General features: G+C 38.6%; 2 protein-coding genes across 3 annotated transcripts in view; both read right to left on the bottom strand.

Moving 5' to 3' along the window:
• Window positions 1-9,018, bottom strand: part of slc6a1l (solute carrier family 6 member 1, like) — an 11,864-nt gene extending 2,846 nt beyond the window's left edge. Inside the window, exons 1-14 of the mRNA XM_014004783.1 lie at window positions 8,551-9,018; window positions 7,469-7,835; window positions 7,169-7,300; window positions 6,011-6,111; window positions 5,502-5,611; window positions 5,233-5,365; window positions 3,355-3,489; window positions 2,196-2,299; window positions 1,985-2,109; window positions 1,765-1,877; window positions 1,414-1,545; window positions 1,128-1,230; window positions 830-930; window positions 437-604 (exon numbers count right to left, since the gene is read on the bottom strand). Coding sequence (XP_013860237.1) covers window positions 437-604; window positions 830-930; window positions 1,128-1,230; window positions 1,414-1,545; window positions 1,765-1,877; window positions 1,985-2,109; window positions 2,196-2,299; window positions 3,355-3,489; window positions 5,233-5,365; window positions 5,502-5,611; window positions 6,011-6,111; window positions 7,169-7,300; window positions 7,469-7,709 — 1,698 coding nt within the window. The 5' untranslated portion in view covers window positions 7,710-7,835; window positions 8,551-9,018. The remainder of the gene's footprint in view (window positions 1-436; window positions 605-829; window positions 931-1,127; window positions 1,231-1,413; window positions 1,546-1,764; window positions 1,878-1,984; window positions 2,110-2,195; window positions 2,300-3,354; window positions 3,490-5,232; window positions 5,366-5,501; window positions 5,612-6,010; window positions 6,112-7,168; window positions 7,301-7,468; window positions 7,836-8,550) is intronic.
• A 6,307-nt stretch (window positions 9,019-15,325) lies between these two features.
• The window catches only part of LOC106515137 (sodium- and chloride-dependent GABA transporter 2), a 12,510-nt gene continuing 7,622 nt past the window's right edge, over window positions 15,326-20,213 (bottom strand). For both annotated transcript variants that reach the window (XM_014004781.1, XM_014004782.1), the window contains exons 9-16: window positions 19,099-19,202; window positions 18,885-19,009; window positions 18,514-18,626; window positions 18,295-18,432; window positions 18,078-18,180; window positions 16,475-16,575; window positions 15,724-15,867; window positions 15,326-15,599 (exon numbers count right to left, since the gene is read on the bottom strand). In XM_014004781.1, the coding sequence (XP_013860235.1) occupies window positions 15,432-15,599; window positions 15,724-15,867; window positions 16,475-16,575; window positions 18,078-18,180; window positions 18,295-18,432; window positions 18,514-18,626; window positions 18,885-19,009; window positions 19,099-19,202 (996 nt within the window). In that variant the 3' untranslated portion in view covers window positions 15,326-15,431. The remainder of the gene's footprint in view (window positions 15,600-15,723; window positions 15,868-16,474; window positions 16,576-18,077; window positions 18,181-18,294; window positions 18,433-18,513; window positions 18,627-18,884; window positions 19,010-19,098; window positions 19,203-20,213) is intronic.

Raw genomic sequence — 20,213 nt, 5'->3', positions numbered from 1 at the left:
TCCAGTGAAATATATTTATGTTTGTGGTTGTAATGTGACAAAATATGGAAAAGTTCAAGGGGTATGAATACTTTTGCAAACCACTGTATGTTGAGCAGTCTGAGTTATAAGCATTTTTGCATGTCCTGACACCACCACTTTGAAAGGAGCCCCCTCCTCAAATATAGGGTCTATTGTAAACCCTTTGGCTGGCGCAGTGTAGGTCAGACTCATCTACAGTCCTGCCAAATTTCATGTTGATCAGTGCAGCCAATTTTGTGCTACGGTTGACCAAAAATCTCCGCAGGAAAAAGAAAAAGTACGAAAACAATGACTCCCGCTTACGCTTCACGTGCGGGGGTCATAATAAAGGGAAACCAGAGGGGTAAAAGTTTATGCAGCAGATTTTACAAAAACTAAATATCCCTGTAACACTGAGCTCTGCAGGAAGATGTACCTGTTTGATGCTGCCCTTGGTGGTGCAGAACATGTAGATTGCATAGCCTGGGATAAGGATCATTGAAGACAAAGCCATAAGCCAACCGACAACTTGGCCCCAAAGCGGGTACACGTACTTTCCAAGGGTTAGCGGGGTCATTTCGATGGCACTGAAGGTGAACACCCCCTGCAAATAAACATGAGGTTACACCTTTCCTCTCAACAGGGAAAGGTGTTGTATAAGGAACCAATAAGATAGATGGCATTATGAAGCAATCATATTCTTCTTATGTTTGTTTCTGTGACGACTGCTCAGAGTAAATGGGGTAAATCGTTGATCTCCTTAAGGCTGGAGGAAACTTTATCAGAGGTGAATCTGTTGCAGAGGTAATGAGAATTATTTTCCTCATACCAGGCAGATCAGAGGCGTGAAGTAGAGCCAGCAAAGCTTCCACCAGACACATGGCCGATAGCCAATCATGTCCTCGATGTTCTTGTAAAATCTTTCAGCCCCTGAGATAAAAACGGATAAATGTGGAGATGAAAATAGCAAAACAAAGAAGGAGAAAAAATTGAAAAGTCCGGTGATATTTGTGATTTCCTATCAGACACCTTCAACATGCAGGGTCACTCAGATTAGTTGTTCGGTTTAGTTAAACTATGATTTGATTTAACTGGGGGGATAAAAGGTATAAAAACAAGTTTCGTACCATACAACCAGGCTATGGACACTGTTTCGAAAAAGACGAGGAAGAGAAGACACATCCCGCTGGCCGAGTAGTAATCAAACAGCTTGAAGACATACAAACCACCCTGGAGAGGTTTCAGCAAACACACAGATAGAATATTAACTCATCACTTTCTTTAATATTACAGCACGGGTTTTCGCTGCAGGTGGTGGAGAGCTTGATTTATCACACACACTAAACAAGGTGCCTGTCTTTGCTGTAGGGTACATGTAACAAAAAAAAACAATTAAAACAGAATATAGACCACCTGAGTGATATTGGAGAAACCAATGATGAAGGAGACCAAGCAAATAATGAGGATGAAGACCTTCTTCCTCTTCCTCAGCACCAGAGGATACTCATCCACGAGGGCTGTGATGAAACCTTCGACTGTGCAAAACTAACCAAAACAGAAACACAAATTATAATGCACTGTTGTTCAGATTGTTAGTATGGAGTTCCAGTTGTGCCAAAAACATGTAATTGAGCCTTTGTCCATATAACAATCATAATAGTGCCAAGAAGATACAATAGCAGTGCACAGAGTAGTGCTATTGCCCCTTGATGATCTGAAAGGACCCTTGGGGTATTATTGTGTTTGCATGTTGATTGTTGGTACCTGGCTGTCCAAGCCGAGCATCATGAGCATAGAGAAAAACAGGATGGCCCATAGAGAAGACATGGGGAGTTGGGTGACTGCCTGAGGATAGGCTAAAAATGCCAAACCTGGACCTATGGCACAAAAGAAATCGTTCAGAAATGCTTTATTTTATGATATATGGCAGCAAACTAATTTGTTTATGCATAAAAAATTGTTAAATAATCAATGTTCAAAATACCTGAAGCTGCCAGTTCCTGCACAGGTCTCTTAGTGATGTACGACATGAAGCCAACAATAGAGAAGATGACAAATCCAGCAAACATGCTGGTGCAGGAGTTAATGCAGCACACAATAACAGAGTCCCTTAAGAGATGGCATCAAAAGAGAAAGTTACAACAAAGAAAAGAAAAAAAACAAGATGTATTATTAAAGAGGATGCCTGTTCCTACTTGTAGACATCGTTGTTGTAAGTGTTGTAGCTTCCCAGTGCGATGAGCGAGCCCAGGCCCAGGCCGTAGGAGAAGAAGATCTGAGTCGCTGCGTCCAGCCACACCTACGGGAACAGAGCGTCACTTTCGCACAACAAGTTCTTGTGTTCGGGATTAGCCGCGAGCAGAGGCTGTGCCTCAGAGTGATGTTCTATACTGCCAGTTTTCTTTCCGATACCAATACCAAGTAAAATTTGGCTGGCATTGGTGATACCGATCCGATACTGATGCTTTGTGAAAACACACCTAATGTGTCTGTTAAATCTAAAAAAAAAGTAGCATTTTTCAAATAACCGCTTTGTACAACCCCTGGCAAAAAGTATGGAATCACCGGATGAGCACTCATTCAGCCATTTCATTCTGTAAAACAAAGATCAAAAACATGATACAATAATGAGGTCATTCCAAAGTGCAACTTGTTGGCTTTCAGGAACACTCAAAGAAATGAAGAGAAAACATTGTGGAAGTCAGTGAATGTTACTTTTATTGACCAAGCAGAGGGAAAAAAAATGGAATCACTCATATTGTTGGTAGAAAATAAGGACACACCCAGTTAATTTCCTCATGCACGACATAGTAATTTATTTATTAATTTAAAAGTCTTTCTAACACTAACCCTACATTTGTTTAGCACAATTTAAAATTCTTATTCTAAAGAAATATAATAATTTTTGAATAGTGAATAAATGGGAGAAAAAATATTCTAAAAGTTGTTACTGTGTATATTTTGTAGCTTTGTTTGKGGGTTTGCAAGAAGGTCCCTGGCCAGAGCTAATGCTGTTTGGGGGGCCATGGCATGAAAAAGTTTGGGAACCCCTCATCTAGAATTTTATTACAAACGAAGCAGATTTTATGTTAAAATGACCTGCCATACATCTGTGGACTGAGTGGACTGACTGAACACCTGCCAAGTGGAAGAAAAGTTCCCTCCCACCACATATAACTAGGACAAGATTGGAATAATTTAGTTATTTTCTACTATTTTCCTGTTAATGATGTACATTATGTGAAATAACTAAAGTATCAAAGTATCGATATTTTGAGTTTAGTATCGATTCTAGAATATAAAGTTCTGGTATCAGTAGTACAGATAGTTCAGTATCGATCTGCACATCACTACCTCAGATCGGACGAGCTTGTTGAAGTCGGGAGTGATGTAGAAGAGGATGCCATCTATGGCGCCGGGAAGTGTGATCCCTCGGAAAAACAGGATGAACAGCATGAAGTACGGATAGGTGGCAGAAAAATACACCACCTAAAAAGGATGTTTTTATGTGCACGTTAATAAAACCAAAAAAAAAAAAAAAATCCACATCAAACTCAACATAACTGTAAGCATTCTTAATTAGAAGCTAAATAACACAAAGATTCAGTTTTTTTAACAAGTCTGTGGTGTTTTGTTGCCCGAGAAGCTGCTGGATGTAGCTCCGGGTTCTGTAGCATAATGATTATGTCTAATTGGTAATGTCCATCAACACCAGAGCCTGGGGGGGAGGAGGAGGATTCATCGTTTTCTTACTTCTCTCAGAAGCCTCACATTAAAATCCAATTATCCCGAGCAGTAAATGTGTTTCTGCTCACTTTGCTTCAACACGGTATTATGTGCAATTCCAGGCAAGTTGATGTCATTCTCCTCTTTACGTTTGTTTTATACGTGCATTTTAAAATCCACAAGCTATTTGCTTTTTGCTCAGACTGATTTTGTGACGATGCATCTCTGATATATTGTGAAGATGTAAAAAAAAATAATTTAGAACTATTTTCACCTGAGCTCACTGTTGAAGGGGAGATTTATTTTTATAAATCACACCAGCTTAATGAAATCCCTCCCTAGTCATAAAGTCTTACAGTGGTTTGATCCATTCATACAGACAGTCAAACTTAAAGGGATCCATGATTAGTTGTAACATTAGACTTTATTTGATAAACACATATTTTAACTGTAAAATAATGACTGTAAAAATACTGTAGGTTGTTTAGTTTTGTAATTTTTTAAAAATATATTTTAACACGGATGGGGCCATTTTATTTACACGCAAAGCATTCTGGGTAAATGATGATGTCAACTAGGTCATTGGTGCAAGGCTACAACCGAGCTATATCCACCCTGAAGGTTAATCTTGGACAATATCTGATTGACTCTTTTAAATGAAACCAGAGAGCGTTGACAGAGAGGAGAAGGTAGAAATGACTCAGCCTGTAACTGAAAATATGGATGGAGGACAACAGAGCTGCTTCATGGAAGAACAACCTCAGCTTAGCCTGTTAGCCTTTGTGCTAGCGCTGATGCTATATTGCCTTATATGTATTAGCTCGGTGCTAGCACGACAAACAAGCTAAACTGAGGTCCTCCATCCATATTTTCAGCTGCAGGCTGAGTCATTTTTGYGTTCCCCTCTCTGTCATGTGGATGGAGGACCTCAGTGACGAGAGGAGAATGTGTAGCGCTGAGCTAATACATATATATGGTGATAGCGTCTGTGCTAACGCTAAAGCTAACAGGCTAAGCTGAGGTTCTTCTTCCATGAAGCAGCTCTGTTGTCCTCCATCCATATTTTCAGTTACAGGCTGAGTCATTTCTACCTTCTCCTCTCTGTCAACGCTCTCTGGTTTCATTTAAAAGAGCCAACTGTCAGATACTGTCCAAGATTAACCTTCAGGGTGGATATAGCTCGCTAGCAGCTTCGCACCGATGACCTAGTTGACATCATCATTTACCCAGAATGCTTTGCTTGTAAATAAAATGGCTCTGTCCAAGTAATATAATTTTAAACTTTTAGTTTAAAAATGATAAAAACTAAACATCCYACAGTATTTTTACAGTCTTTATTTTACAGTAAAAACATATGTTTATCAAATAAAGTCTAATGTTGCAACTAATCGGGGATCCCTTTAAAACTGACATTTTATGGTTTTTCTAAAGGCTGATATAAATTTGCTTTTTCCATCTCCACAAAAAACATAACAGTACACAGGGACAAAAATCAGAGAATCTGACCTTTCCAGTCCACTCCACTCCTTTCCAGATTGAGAAGTAGACCAGGATCCATGACAGAGCCAGAGTGCCCACTAACGGCCAGCGTAGCTTTCCAGGCTCCTCCAGACCACCGGTCAGCTGGTGCATGTTCCGCCTGTGGAAACACACCCACATGCTGAAAACAAGGATGCAAGTGGCAGAAAAAGATGTGACCCCTGCTTTAGACAAACAAAGGCACCAATTATTTCACATCTTACACCATGAGGTGGGCTCAGGTCTTACTGACTTACTCCCAGAACTCTGTGACAGCACTGGTCAGGTTGGTGGTGTCCGCCAGGCTGTAGTTGGAAAAACAGTCCTCTGTGTTCCAGTAGTTATCACAGCTCTGCCAAGGAAGCTCCTGCACACAAAACAGGACGAATTACCGAGTTATGTGCCAAAAATCAGTCAGGTGGAATTATTTATCTCAAATAAAAGACAAACCAACAAAACTTTACATCAATTTGCTGCTCTTTTTTTTCCAGCTAACCTAGAGTTTACCACGTATGCCCTTGACTTTTCAGTCACCTGTTTTATGTGACTCAACAGCTGCAAACAGAAACGAGAAGGCAAACCATTCAGCAGTGGAAATGACATTTAAAGAACCGCCTGTTTTCAACCTTCAGCTGAATGCATAAAACAGCATTTTTTCATTCCTGCGATGCACATTCAAGATTCATGTCAGTCATTTTTTATAGTCCCATCTGGCTTCTTTAGCACCTCATAAACATAAATAACAAAAGCAAAAAGCAGAACTCACCGAACCAAAGGAGTTGAACAAGTAGTAAAGAGCCCAAGCGATGATGATGATGTAGTAGATGTTTAACCAAAAGGAGAGGACAACTGCAGCCAGACCAACACCTGGGAGAAAAGATGAAATCTAAACATGCATTTATTTTGCATTTTTGATTGATTGATTGTTGTTTATTCAGTCATGAAAAATTGTTCAGCAACAACTAAAAAAGGTACAGGCAGAAGCACAAGGCTTATATTTATGCCTGTCCTACACATCCAATTAAACTAAACTACCCCTCATAATCATTGCTGTAAAAAAAAACACAAAAAACAAAGAATACAAACAATCCAATTTAAAGTTATTTTCACTTGTAACCCTCAAATATATTTCTTTTTAGAATTGTTTTGAAAACCCTTAATGAACTACATTCTCATAAATCCATGCTTGCATCATTCCATATTTTAATTCCTACAACAGAAAAATACCTCCTTTTTATTTCTTTTTTAGCTTGTCATTTTATAAATTTAATAACACATCGCAGATCATACTGAGATTCACATATTATAAAAAAATCTTTGCACCCCAACAAGCAACACAGCTAATTTTGCTCGAAACATTATTTGCATTATTTTGTAATGAACCAAATCATAGAATTTCATGATACCAAATGTAATAAAAAGTGGATTTGTATGTTCATAGTAACCAGACTTGTTAATAACATGTATGGCTCGTTTTTGTAAAAGTACTATATCGTTAATTGTTGTTTTGTATGTGGAACCCCACACTTCCACACAATAAGATATGGAAGTATAAGTGAAGAGTAAATAATATGCAAAGCCTTGTAATTTAATACATTTCTGGACTTATGTGGCTATTGTTTTTGCTATCTTTTCCTTTATATATTTAACATGTTGTTTCCATGTTAATTTAGAATCAATAATAATCCCTAAAAATTTTATTTCAGACACTCGTTCAATTTCAGCATCACATATTTTTAATATATCTCTAGTAGTTTCTTTTTGATCTCCAAACACCATGAATTTTACAGGCATATTGGTATAGAACTGCAAGAAAATATTTCTGTTACATAGTAAACTGAGCAGAAAGTAAGACAATGCCCAGTAGAAGTTTTTTTCTTTATTTTTTGATCATTCTGAACAGAATTAAACACTTGATTGTTACCTTTCATCATGGGGATGAGTTTCCACACCCCCAGTCCACCCACGGAGGTGAACTGTCCCAGAGCTGTCTCCAGGAAAAAAAGAGGTATCCCAGCAAACACCAGGGTCATGAAGTATGGGATCAGGAAGGCACCTGTTCACACGAACAGGTAAAAATCATATAATAGTGTAGGAAAATTAAATTAGAGGACTAATGCTCTTTTTGTCCCTGTTAACTTTGTTTTTTGTTTCTTGTAACCTTTAAAAATTAAACGTGATGAAATCATCCTGGTAAATACAAACAAGTTCGGATTGTACTCACCTCCACCATTTTTGCCACACAGATAAGGAAACCTCCAGACGTTTCCTAAACCAATGGCGTAGCCCACACACGACAGCAGGAAATCAAACTTCCCCTTCCAGCTCCCCCGCTCAGGTAGACCCCCCGTTTTCAGCGTCTCATCTTCAGGGGGCACCGCAGGCTCCAGCTCCTCAGAGGGGACGGCTTGTTTGACCTCTGATGGCGAGTTCAAGTCCACTGTGCTCTGCCCAGTCTTCCCCATCGCGGGACCACGTTGGTGGTCCAAAAGCCCGTTTGTCCTCACGGCCTGTTGATGCCCGACTGCGTGTCCCACTCTGGGCCCCAGGCAGAGTCAAAGGGATGTGCTGGGAACCACTGTGAAGAGGGACTGCAAAAAATCAGAGTGTAAGTTAAGGATATCTGCATTTCATTTCATTTTACATCCACACTTTTTCATCTCCTGCTGTCTGAGCACGAACTGTTTCTATTTGCAATTATTGACTGACCTAAAAATCGTCAGCTTTCTTAATGGAATCGAGGTTRATTACAGATCACTTGCTGATTTGTACACCTGCCAGAAGCTAATGTCTGCTAAAACATGATTTTCTTTTTTCTTTTTTAGAATATCATCCTTTAACAGTATCCACATTAGGCTTGAGTATTGAATTTATACATTTTAACCATAATCATGTTCAGCTGCAATATGACCCTTTGAAGGGCAATTGTGTCGATTTACAAATATAACGTATTAGCAAAGTTTGCTCTAAACTGTACGCTATAAACGTAAAAAAAATGATTAATTTGCAGTGGAAGTCTTCAACATTGTRTAACAAGTTATAAGCTGCAGCTTGGCATAATACTATGAAATTATTAGAAAAAGAGTTATCTAAAATAGAGAAAAAACAGGTGCATCAAAAGCAAACCCATTAAGGAGCAAAGCATGTAATTTGATTGAAAGCAATGTTTAGTTTAAGCTTTCAATGACAAGATCTTTTCTCCAGCGTTTAGATGAACTATTACAAGAGAAGTGTCAACTTGTTATGGCTCATTGACAGACRTGATCAAATTAATTATGCAAGAAGATAAAACTCCATTGATCCTACCTGAAAGGTTTCCAGGCCCTCTCGTCAAGTCATCAGCTTCAACACTTCGCAGCAGCAGCATGAAAAGTTTCAAATGTTCAATTTAAGACCGAACTAAAAAGCAGCAAAGTTTGGTGTCGGTCCTTAAAGCCCAGTCCAAGTCATATTCAAACTCTSATGTGTGCTGTCGTTTGCAGTCGACAGATCCTGCAGCTCGTATCGAGTGCTTGATAATAAAGTTCGACTTGTCCGCTTTGATTACAGCTCAAATCTGGCCGCTGAAGCCCTGCGGCCCTTGGGGGTTGCASATCGTCAATTGCCCAGCTCTGGTGGGGAACTTTTGCAGCAGTAGCTGTGTGTGTGTGTGTGTGTGTTGGTGTTTGCTGCATTAGCTGCAGTCAGCTCCTGCCAGCCGTGTTACCATGGTTTTTGGTGACAGAAAAGCCCGAGCAGTGAAAGAACTCATGGAGGTTTTTTGGAAAATGAAAGCAGCGATGGCTTGCTGGCAGAGGCTTTGGAAACGTAGGAGCTCAAACGAGGTCAGGCCTGTATCAGATTCTGACTGAATCAACACATGAAGTGACCCGATGCTCACCTTTTATTGACRCTGAAATCAACGCACAGTGATGCAGTGTAGAGGCTACTTTAAAGTGAACAAAAATACTTTCAATGTTTAAACATATAAAAGGTTTTTCGAAGCGTGAAGCAAATGACTAAAGCTTCCGAAAGACAATTTTACCGGTGTGTGACAGCTAAACAAGTGCAAGTAGAAAAAACAACACATTTATTGTCACCCACTGTAATAAAATGCTAGCAATCCTGTGTGTTAGCAAAATATCTCATTAACCGGAGGACATATGCGACCCATCACATTGAGCAGAAGATTAAGTCACAAAGTGATATGTGGAGAAATAAGTAAGCTTTTGGTTTGCAACAACTGCATTTTGTCAAAAAAAAGAATTTAAAAATCTTTTAACTTAGAGTTATTTGTATCAAATATCTGAAATATAATCCTAAATAATGTTTTGAAGCTCATTTTTGAGCAGTAGCTACAAAAAAAACATGATTTTGAGCAGAAAAGTCTTCAATTTCAATCAGTCAAGCCTTTTTTAATTTCCAGCTGGGAAATCTTAATATCCAAAAATTTCTTGAGGTTTCCTCTTTAAAACGGCTTCAAAAAGTCTCATCAGAATCAGCTTTATTGGCCAAGTATGTTGACACACACAAGGAATTTGTTTCTGGCAGTTGATGTTTGTTTATTAATGTTCATTAGTAATCTTAAATTGGGGTTAAAACCACATTAATGGATTATCCTGAGTAGAAACGCAAATCAAGGCTTTGGAACAATCATGATATCTGGATGATCCAGGTATCAAAATTTAACTTAGAAAACAAGAATCTGAAAGTGTGCTGAGGTCGTTTTGACCATATTTGACTTAATCCTCAGTTTGCTTTGATGGGTCACATATTTTAACGCAATGCTAACAAGTATAGGGTGCCAACTGTAAAAATTCAATTAGTGCAATTTCCCATTTAGTGCATTTTTTCTCACATTTAGTGGGAAATGCTAAATATAAATTTAAGATGTATGAAAAAGATATAGATTTAGATTAAAAGCGTATAGGATTTAAGATATTCATTTAGATTTAAGATTTACAGTAAAGATATTATATACTGTATATTTAGATTTCATACTCATAAAAGATGTGTATAGATTTAAGATTTAAGTTTTAGATATAAATAAAAAATTTGTATATAGATAAGGGACAGAAATAGATCTAAAATATAAATATAGATATAATATTTAGATACAGATTCAACAGTTGGCATTTCCCCCTAAATGCGAGTAGAATGCACTAAATGTGAAAAAAGTGCAACCATTAMCCCCCGGTTGAATTGAGGAAGTCATGAACTCACATCTACATTCAGTTAACGTTTGGAGCCAATCCAACTCAAGAAGGACACCACAGCTATTAGACTTTAAATAACACCAAAAACAGTTATAAACTCAGTCAGTTGTACAGATATTTAGCTAACACACATTCTGAGCCTATGTGAGAATGAAAGTGATCATGGATAATACTACTTTAAAGGTTTGACCAAAACTATGCAAATTTGTAAGTAATACTAGATCTTCAAATCATACGGGCAATATCTGTAATTACAGATTTGTAATGTCATGGTGAATGTAGGGATGCTGGGTACTTTAGTCYAGTCTTTCCCAAAGTTGGGGTCAGGACCCAAAGTGGGGTCCCGAAAYATCAAGGTGGGGTCCTGAAAAGATTTTCTGAATTAATTACATTTTTGCCTTWGTTGTTACAAAGGAGTGAGGTTAGTGTATTTAAAATGGATAAATGTAGTATAAAAAAATATTGTTACTATGCCCATGTTTAGTTGACCTGATACAAATGTTTATCATCCAGAAACAGTTGGGGGCACAGGTCTCTACTGTTATTTTGAGGGTCAAAAGCTGAAAAGTTTGGGAACCACTGCACTTTGGTTCCCAAAGTTGGGCTTGGGACCCAATTATGGGTCATGAAGCACCGTGGATAATCTCCAGAAATCAATTTAAAGGGTAATAAAATAATTGCTGCTGTAATATTTTCCCTGTATTTATTACAAAAACACAAAATAAGTATGAATAAGTATTTATATTTGTGTACAAGCTGTTTAGATTGTCAAAAAGCCTGTGTTTTTAAGGTTATTAACAAAGTTCATGCACTCAGACCAGTAATATTTGGGGTCACAAGTTTTTGCCATGAATATTTTGTGGGTCAGAAGATAAAAAGTTTGGGAACCACTGCTTTAGTCTCATTTAAAAATAAATGTTTTTACCAGTATTACTAGATTTACATGTAATGTYCCCTTTTTTCCTGGTAGGTAAACCTCTTGTCTTCTTTGTTATCAAGCTCATTTAATCTATAAAAAGCCAATTTCCAAAGCTAATAATCATTACCACGCCCTCCATTGTTTTCCTGGTGATAAAAAATAGTTGGTGGGGTTTGAAAAGTCAAAGATTAAAAGGCTATTATGAGCATAATTATACCGGTTGCTATAAAAGCTCCTGCCAGAGGAAGATTCAGAGTAATCTTTGACAAGGTTTGTTCTCCGTGCGGACCCAAGTGATGACAACTGGGCAGGATTGGACTTGTCAAAGCTGGTTTTCATCAACTTGTTTACAGCACCCCACAGTCGATGCAGCCTAATTATGCTTCCAGAGCGTCCACGGCCAAGAATAATAGGGAGCAATTATGTGGGCGACAGAGGCTAGATGGACAGGATGTCATGAAAGCAAAAGTTTGGTTCGCGTTTGGAGTTATGAAAACTAGATCACTTTGACAAGTTTGGTTATGTTTTATCCTCTCTTTTTTTAAGTTTCATGATTTCATAACTAGAAATGAAAACAACTGCCTTCAGCAAAGATTACAGTGCTTCTTCAAAACTGTTTTCAAGCATTTCGATGTTCGAGTCCTTTCAAAAATTAGATTGCAGTTTAATTTGAAACCAAATAAATAAATAAAATCTCCTTATATAACACAAACATCCGGTGAAACAAGTTATAATACAAAAATCATAGAAAATGAAAAAAAATAATAACAACACTGCTGTCTTTGAGGCAGTCTTTAATTCACAGCACGTCTTATGGTCTGTGAATCGATGTGGAGGCTATTATAAAGCGAGGAGCGCCCAGAGGTGATTGGCATGCACAGAGAGGAGGCTAATATTGCTAATATTTTCATCCCATATTGCAGCAGGATGGTGCTTACATCATACATTTCCACAAGTTAAGGACAAACGAGGGGTGAAATGCACAGCAGGGCGAGAACGAATGCATTAACGAGGAGAGATTGTAAAAAGATGAGAAAACTCTGCAGAGAGCGAGGAGAAAAGGTATAGATATTGGTTCAGGTGCAGAGTAAAAACAAATGGGGAAAGTTGATGTGGTTCCTGTGAAGATAAGCAGGAAAAACAGATATAAAAAAAGATAAAGAAAATGGGAAAATAGCTATARGACCGCAGGAAAAGCTGTTCCAATAAACAAAAAGGTGGAAGACAAAGAACATCAGATAAAAGAAGTGACAGCGGGCATTGAATCGTCTGCACTTTCTGATGCAGCTTCTCTGCACACAGGACAAGTCGAACCCTGCTCCTGAAGCACAACGCGAACGCCTTCCATTACCTCTGAGTCACATTTCATTATTGCAAATGTCTCGAGACGCTCCAGCTTAAAACGCGGTCTTTGTCTTTTGTGTGAGCAGAAACGAACCGCGTCGAGGCGCTCTACGAAAACCTCAGATGAAAACATCAAGCGCTTTTTTAAACGTTTTAGACTAAACGACTGTGTTTCAAATGTCCTTCAAACACTGAATGCATTCAGAAGGACATGTTGTGAGAGAAGACTTAACTTTTATGTAACAAGAATTTAATATGCCTTGGCTTTTTTGCTTCATGCTATCATCTGTTTGATKTATTTTAGCAGAAAATTTCATGTGAAATCAGAAACTAAAAATTGATTGTCATCTTCAGTCGATGTCCTACTAGCTGTCTTCTATATTTAGATGACATTTTGACACCCACCCACAACCACCACCACACACACACAAAGTTTTGGGTTTTCCATTGCAGTGATCATTGCTCTGTGCAACAGCAGATGATGGTTATGTAAAAGCTTATTAGTAGACATGCTAATTATAAATACCCGACTTGGAAAGGCCTAGTTGATTTCCTGATGAGCAGGAATCTGAGCATAAATTCATCAATACACAGTGGGGGCCTGACCCTATATGACTTCCGTTTGTTGGTTTGGTCGTTAATTTAAACTGAGCTTGCTCATCTGAGTCATTGCTGAACAAGTCCACTGGACTCAAAATCATCCTGAAAGCGGAGTGGTGGGGTCAGAGGTGACGTGAGGTGGGAGACGAGGGAGCGAAATGTCAGTTTAGTTCAAAATGATGATGACTGGGATTTACAGTTTTGTTTAAAGCGTCAGAAAATAGAAGTAACGTATGTGAGTGTGAAATGGAAGAAACCTGTAATACTGCTGCTGAATGTTCACCCTGTCTGCTCAGAAAAATCCATGAGAACAGAATCAAAAACACTCACACCAGTATTTAACATATTGATACTTTTACTGCAACCTATAAAGCTAATTGTCTACATGAAATAAAAACACAAACAAATTTAACAAATGTACAAATTTAAAAGAGTTGTGACAAGAAGTTGGAGTTTTGAGCTGTACACTTTCAAACAAATTACTTAAAGTGGCAATGTCATGTAAAATCCACCTTTTTTTAGTTTTATATCATGTTATAATGTTACCCTCTCATTAAAAACATGCCCAGAGTTTTGCTTTGACTCATTCATGCATGTTTGAGAAAACCTGTGCTGTCCTGAGGCAGCCAGGCAGGGCAGCAAAAACGACCAGTTGGGACTAGAACCGCCTTTTGGGGTCAGCTCCTCCTCTGGGCTGTGTCCAAGCTGAGCTTCCTCATCACAGAGCACACACACACCCACCCCATGCTGAAATGGGCGGGACAGAAGCAGAAGGAGGTTCTTAAAGAGACAGAGGCCAATTTCAAGGCATTTAGAAACAGATATGATGAGAAGTCAAGTTTAGTTTCTATTTAAATATATAAACAGCATTTTAATAACAACTGAAGGTGACATAGTTGATTATGTTAAAGAATTTAAATATATGCCTGAGGAACACATAAATGTTAAATGTCAGGTATTAAAAACCCAAACAAAAAGGGAAAATGCTCCAAAATGATTTTAGTGCAAGGCAGAGGATACATTTTATTTTTTCTGTATTGAAATGTATTGAAACCTCCACACAGAACAAAGCAGAGTCGTGAAACATGGTAATGTGCACTCTTTTAAGGAGTGTGAAGCCTTTAATGTTTCCAAACTTTAGCATTTCGCTCCACAGTCAAAACATTTACAAAACTCACAAACAAAGGATATATTTGAACATGGAGGACAAACGTCTACCATTAAAACCTTGACAGAGCTTTACGGTCTGGATATAAGTTGAATGGTTCATGTTGTCCTCTAACCACCGGCATGTTTTCATTGACCTGACGTAGGACTGATATCTACACCCTCAACACTCTAAAGATGCATTCCTCTGTAACTGTTCCCAAAGCATAATATGACATCAGGATACATCTTTTACAGATGTCCCCCTTTCCAATTACAGCTAGCTGTGCTATTTCATTATGCAGAGAATCTGTAAATGAGCTTCAACAATTCTAAACATATTGCAAGCAGTTAGATCAGGAGGGTCAAATCCTGGTGCTCTAGTGCCACAGTCCTGCAGGTTTCAAGTTTCTCTGCTCCAACACGCCTGATGTGCATGAATGGGCGATTAAAAGAAAAACAGAATTTGAAAAAGTAATTCATTCACTGAATCAGGCGCGTTGCAGCCGGGGAACAAGGAACACATGTGGAGCAGTGTCCCTCGAGGACCAGGATTNAACTGAAGGTGACATAGTTACTTTTTTATGGCATAGAATTTAAATATATGCCTGAGAAACACATAATATTGCCCCTTTAATGCTGTAAATAGTAAATTAACTTGTCATTGATATTAATGAACAAAGCAGCTTTTGTTTGAATGATCCGTGTGATGAATCATTTCCAGCAGAGAGTTGTGGGAGGATGACAGAGACTGGATGGAGGTCCTGGGGACATTCTCAACCTGATAAGTCCCTTTTTATTATTARTCCTTTTAGTGATAGGTTTGGCCAAAAAAGAAAAAAAAGGRAAAAAAAAGCTCATCCTGTGGCTTTGGTTCAAAAAATGCAGAATTTTTATRGGGAATGATGAAAAATAGTCTTTAAAGAAGTTCTGTAAACATATGAAAAATGTTTTTTTTTAATGTACGTAAATCATAGTTGACATCAAACCCTGTTCCGTTCCTCCATCATCAACTTCTCGTTCGTTTCATCCGCCCTACTCGTCGGTCGGCTCTGTCCTTTAAAGATGACGAGGTGGCCCAGCGTGAGCACGGGGCTGTGGGGGGAAACCTGGCGCAGGTCTTGGGACGGGGTTATCAAGTTGTTGGGATTCTTATTGGTTGAAAAAAAATGTTGAAATGTTACACACAGACACATTTACAGCTTTAACTTTTTAAAAAAAATCAAATGCATTTGAAAAGATAATGTGAAGAAAACAAAATCCAAGCTTACGTACTTTCCACAATGAGTAGAAAACAAATGCTGGGATGCATAAAATGGGCGTGGCGATGAGGATAACAGCCATCATGGTAGCCCAGGCTCCAGACAATCTATCATGACTGACAGGGTTTTCTTTTGTCAGGTTATACACCATTGTAATCTAAGAGAAAAGAAAGAGACGAGCTAGAAAGCTGAACAATAAAAAATGAGTGACAATCACTATGAAGCCATGCTGTTTACAGTGTGAGGTTCAGGATTTTATTGCTGAAATAAGCAAAACCTTCCCTGGATGGGYACATATGAAACTTGTACATACTTTACTGGATTGATGGTGCCTTTCCAGATGTGTAAGCTGYTCAAACTATGGGCACTAATGTACCCCTATACCATWAGAGAGGCAGGATTTTGCTGTCATGCCATAAAATTCTAAATTATTAATTTTTTCCCCTAAAAATGTTGTCATTTCCCAATTTAAATGTCTGATTTGTTCACTTTGTTTCATTGTTAAGGAAACATGGATAGATGAGATTTGTAAATCATTGTATTCTGTTTTACAATTGACACAATGACCCTACTTTTTGTCAATTTAAAAGGTAAACTCTGATGTGGAGAAATTAAAATCTAAGCAAACATTAAATGTCCAGAGCTGCAGAACAGAAGTAGACATGAAAGYGAAAATATATGCACTAAGCAATATTAGTCATGTGAAATATCAATATCAATAAAGTTGGGAGTGGAAACGGGAATGTTGAGGTGTGAAGACATACCACACAGATGAGCGGGGTGACAAACAACCAGCAGTACTTCAGCAGAGGCAGTGGTCTGTACCCAATCATGTCCTCAATGTTATCATAGAAACGGTCCGCACCTGGAAAGTGTAAAGTCAAAGACGAGAGGTGTTTTACTTTACATATAATCTCTTTTTAGYAACTAACAAAGCAGAGCCCTTGGGTTTGAGTTTGTTTTGCATCCACCTCCCTGCCTTTAGGTCTTTAGGTCCAACAACTGTAAAATGTTAGGTGTTCCTGACTTCTCTTAATGCTGACATTTTAACCTCATACATACATATTTCTGCCTCAAACCACATAGTCTGGTAACTTATTTTATGTGTTTAAAGCACAACAGTTTTAAATAGTTAATGTGATATCATAAGTCAAAGTTGTCAAACAGCCACCATAAAATCTTATGATTTGCAAAGTGGCTTTCACTGAATAAAGTTATAAACTCATATTTCTGGCACTGTTAACGAACCTTTTGAAGTGAATTTTCAATTCACAGGAGACCTAAATATGGTCTAATTCTGCTTTTATTTTAGCAGTGTGTAAAATTTATTCTAGAGTAAAAACTGATCACATCTGTAAAAAACAATATCTATTTATTAGACAGCAAACTATTAATATCTGCACACCTGACCTGAAGTAAACATTGTTTTCATTCACTTTTGTTGCTTTTAACTGAATTACGGCATAAATTAAAGTGTTATTTTTTGATTGCATTTGTGAGAAAAGTAATATATAAAAGAATACATAAAAGAAAAAAAAGCTCAAAATAATGATGAATTGACCACTAATGACATAGAGAAGTTGGTGCAGATGAGGAGAGACGGATGGGATAAATTTAAGCATGAGATGAGAGGAGAAACTCACCTTTAGGTGCCACAGAGAGAAAGGACATAAAAACAAGAGAAAATGGATATAATGGACCTRCTGAATGGAAGAACGGCCACAAATTGATTTCTGCAAATGCATAATAGCAAATGGAATTGCCGTTCAATAGATGAGGTCGTAATCAACCCTCAGACTTCTGAACACCTTTACGAGGGAGGAGAGTAACTGTCCTCCGTTAACAGGAGAGGACATTTTTGAAAGCTCATTACAAAAAAAATAAAATATATCTACAAGTGATTTAAATGTAGCTATTTATTATCACAGAGAAAGCTGAAATACATACAATAAGCAGAGAAAAGCTCAGCAGAACAACTCTCCGCCCACATTATTATAATGAAGCTGCTGAAATCAGAGCAGGAAGTGACAAGAGCTCACAGCCTCATTCACACCAACACCAGAGGAAAGCTGAAAACTGTTTTTAATGCTTCTGTTCTGTTATCCCTGCACAAACATAAGGAAGCAAAATATAAAATATTCACTTTTTTGATTGTTTTAGTCTAAGACCCAACTTCATGGTAATTCTAATTTTAGCCCAGTAGGTGGAGCAGCCGTCTCTGTAAAGATTTTCCTCTGGTGAAAAAACACCTGACAGAGCTGTGCTCAACAGTTAATCGTGATAAGAACCTAAAAGATTTCAAGGATTTTGATCATTAAAACAAAATGCAAAAATCAAAAACAGGTAACTAATATCAGGGACACCTACCGTAAAGCCAGCCAATTATAATGGTCTCTATACAAGCAATCAGAAGAAGGCTGGTTCCACTCGGACCAAAGGTGTCAACCAGCTCGAAGATGTGGATCCCTCCCTGAAAGATGCAACGCAGTCAAGATATAAAGAAGAARGAAGAGCAAGTTAAAATAACTAACAAAGATATTCATCAAGCTGTAAGTCTACAGAGAAAACTTAGCGTCCGGCTTACTTCAGTAACAAACATCAGCCCCAGCAGGAAGCAAGCTACAGCGATGACCAGGACCAGCTTCTCCCTGGCACCCGGTCTCCTCAGACGGTTTGGAAACAGGTCTGTGAGGGCTGTGGCCAGGCTCTCCACGCACACAAACTGTAAGAACGAGKGTGAAAAATATATTTAGAACAAAAACAATGAAAATCATTACAACGTGGAGCGTGTTGCATGTAATACCTGACTGTCGAGGCCCAGGAAGAGGATCATGAGGAAGAATAGCACAGCCCAGAAAGACGAGCCGGGAAGCAATGACAAAGCTTTGGGGTAGGCTACGAAGGCCAGACCAGGACCTGAGGGGGGTACATGTGAACACAGCCCTGCTGGTTTAAACTGAATGGCTTAAAATAAATAAGAAAAATAAATAAATGTTAATGTCTTGAGGCTAAGTTAGAACTGTTTGTAAAGATGAGATGCCATCTAGTGGTGGTTGTGGGGTATTGTCAGCACTTGGGCTAAAAAATAAATTAAAGGAGAAAAGCCTTTTTCTTCTTAAACTGTCTACATTTTGTCTTACAAAGCTCGATGTGGAGGAGCTGCAGTTAACTCACCACTGGCAGAAACTTCACTCACAGGAATGTTGAGGTCGTGAGCCATGAACCCGAGCACCGAGAAGACGGCGAAACCAGCGAAGATGCTGGTGACGCTGTTCAGACAGCACAGAGCCAGACAATCCCTGCGACAGGACTAGAAGATAAGCCAACGCCGTTTGGGGTGGGGGATGTGCGGGGGTGAAGATCACATCTGAGGTGTGAGGACACGAACCTGTAACAGTTATTGTTGTATTTGTTGTAGCTTCCCAGAGCTGTGAGGACTCCCTGACACACGGCGTAGGAAAAGAACACCTGAGTCCCTGCATCGCGCCACACCTGGAAAGGATGAGAAATGTATATTATATAACATTTTCTGTGTGTTAACAAGGAGTCCATTTTTTGCTTATTTTTTAAAACCGTTACAACACAAGTGTGCATGTTGGATTTTTTTGCCATGTAGGGGGTCTTATTTACAGAAGTGTCTGAAGGCCGTGAGAGCAGCTGTTTAACATAAGAGGCTCTACATTTGGATGCTGTCCAAAGCAACACACAGACCCTTTCTCTGAACACATGATGGGCTCGATGWTTCTCTGCCTCGGGTCAAAAACTGAAGTCTAAATCTGTGTCGAAATATCTTCCCGTCTTCTGCTGGACAAAGCATAAACTGTGGGCTGCCCTGCACACAGACTCACACAGGCGCTGCGACAGGAGACGCATTCACACAACAAAACAGACACCAGATGTGAGCCAGAACTCATTTACAATTTCCTGCCCAAAATCAAGCAAAACCAGATGTTGGCATGCTAAAGCACGGCTCTGGAAGAAACTCCAGTTTTGGGAGCCTCTGGCGTTGCGTAAATGTCTTCTGCTACACATGTTTTCGCCTGATTTCTTCATGCTCTCAAAAGTTTTTTTGGAAAATTGGCATGTTACCGCAACGACTCAGATCTGCACAGTGATGGCCAAATTGAGCTGAACTCAAACAGATAAATGTAGCGCTGTCAGATCTTTCAGAGGATTTGCCCGATACATCCCAACAAATCTAATTAAACTGGATTAATGGGATTTTCTGCAAAAATGCAGCGTGAATTCTGAGTGCTAAAACAGTTTGCTGCAATTTGCTGAAGAGTGAAAGCTAAAAGGCGCAAAACACTAGCTAAAGCCAAAAGAACTGAACCCTAGCTAAAAGTTAAAAAATGCAAGCTAAATGTAGCAAACTCTAGCTAAAAGCTAAAAGTATCAAAAGGCTAACTAATAGATATAATCAAAATGCTAGWTTTTAGTAGCAAATAGCTACTGTAGTTCAAAGTAGCAAATGTTTAGCTAGAAGCTAAATGTAACAAAAGG

This window comes from Austrofundulus limnaeus, unplaced genomic scaffold, assembly GCF_001266775.1.
Source record: "Austrofundulus limnaeus strain Quisiro unplaced genomic scaffold, Austrofundulus_limnaeus-1.0 Scaffold26, whole genome shotgun sequence".
Lineage (NCBI taxonomy): Eukaryota > Metazoa > Chordata > Actinopteri > Cyprinodontiformes > Rivulidae > Austrofundulus > Austrofundulus limnaeus.
This window is presented reverse-complemented; position numbering and strand designations above follow the sequence as displayed.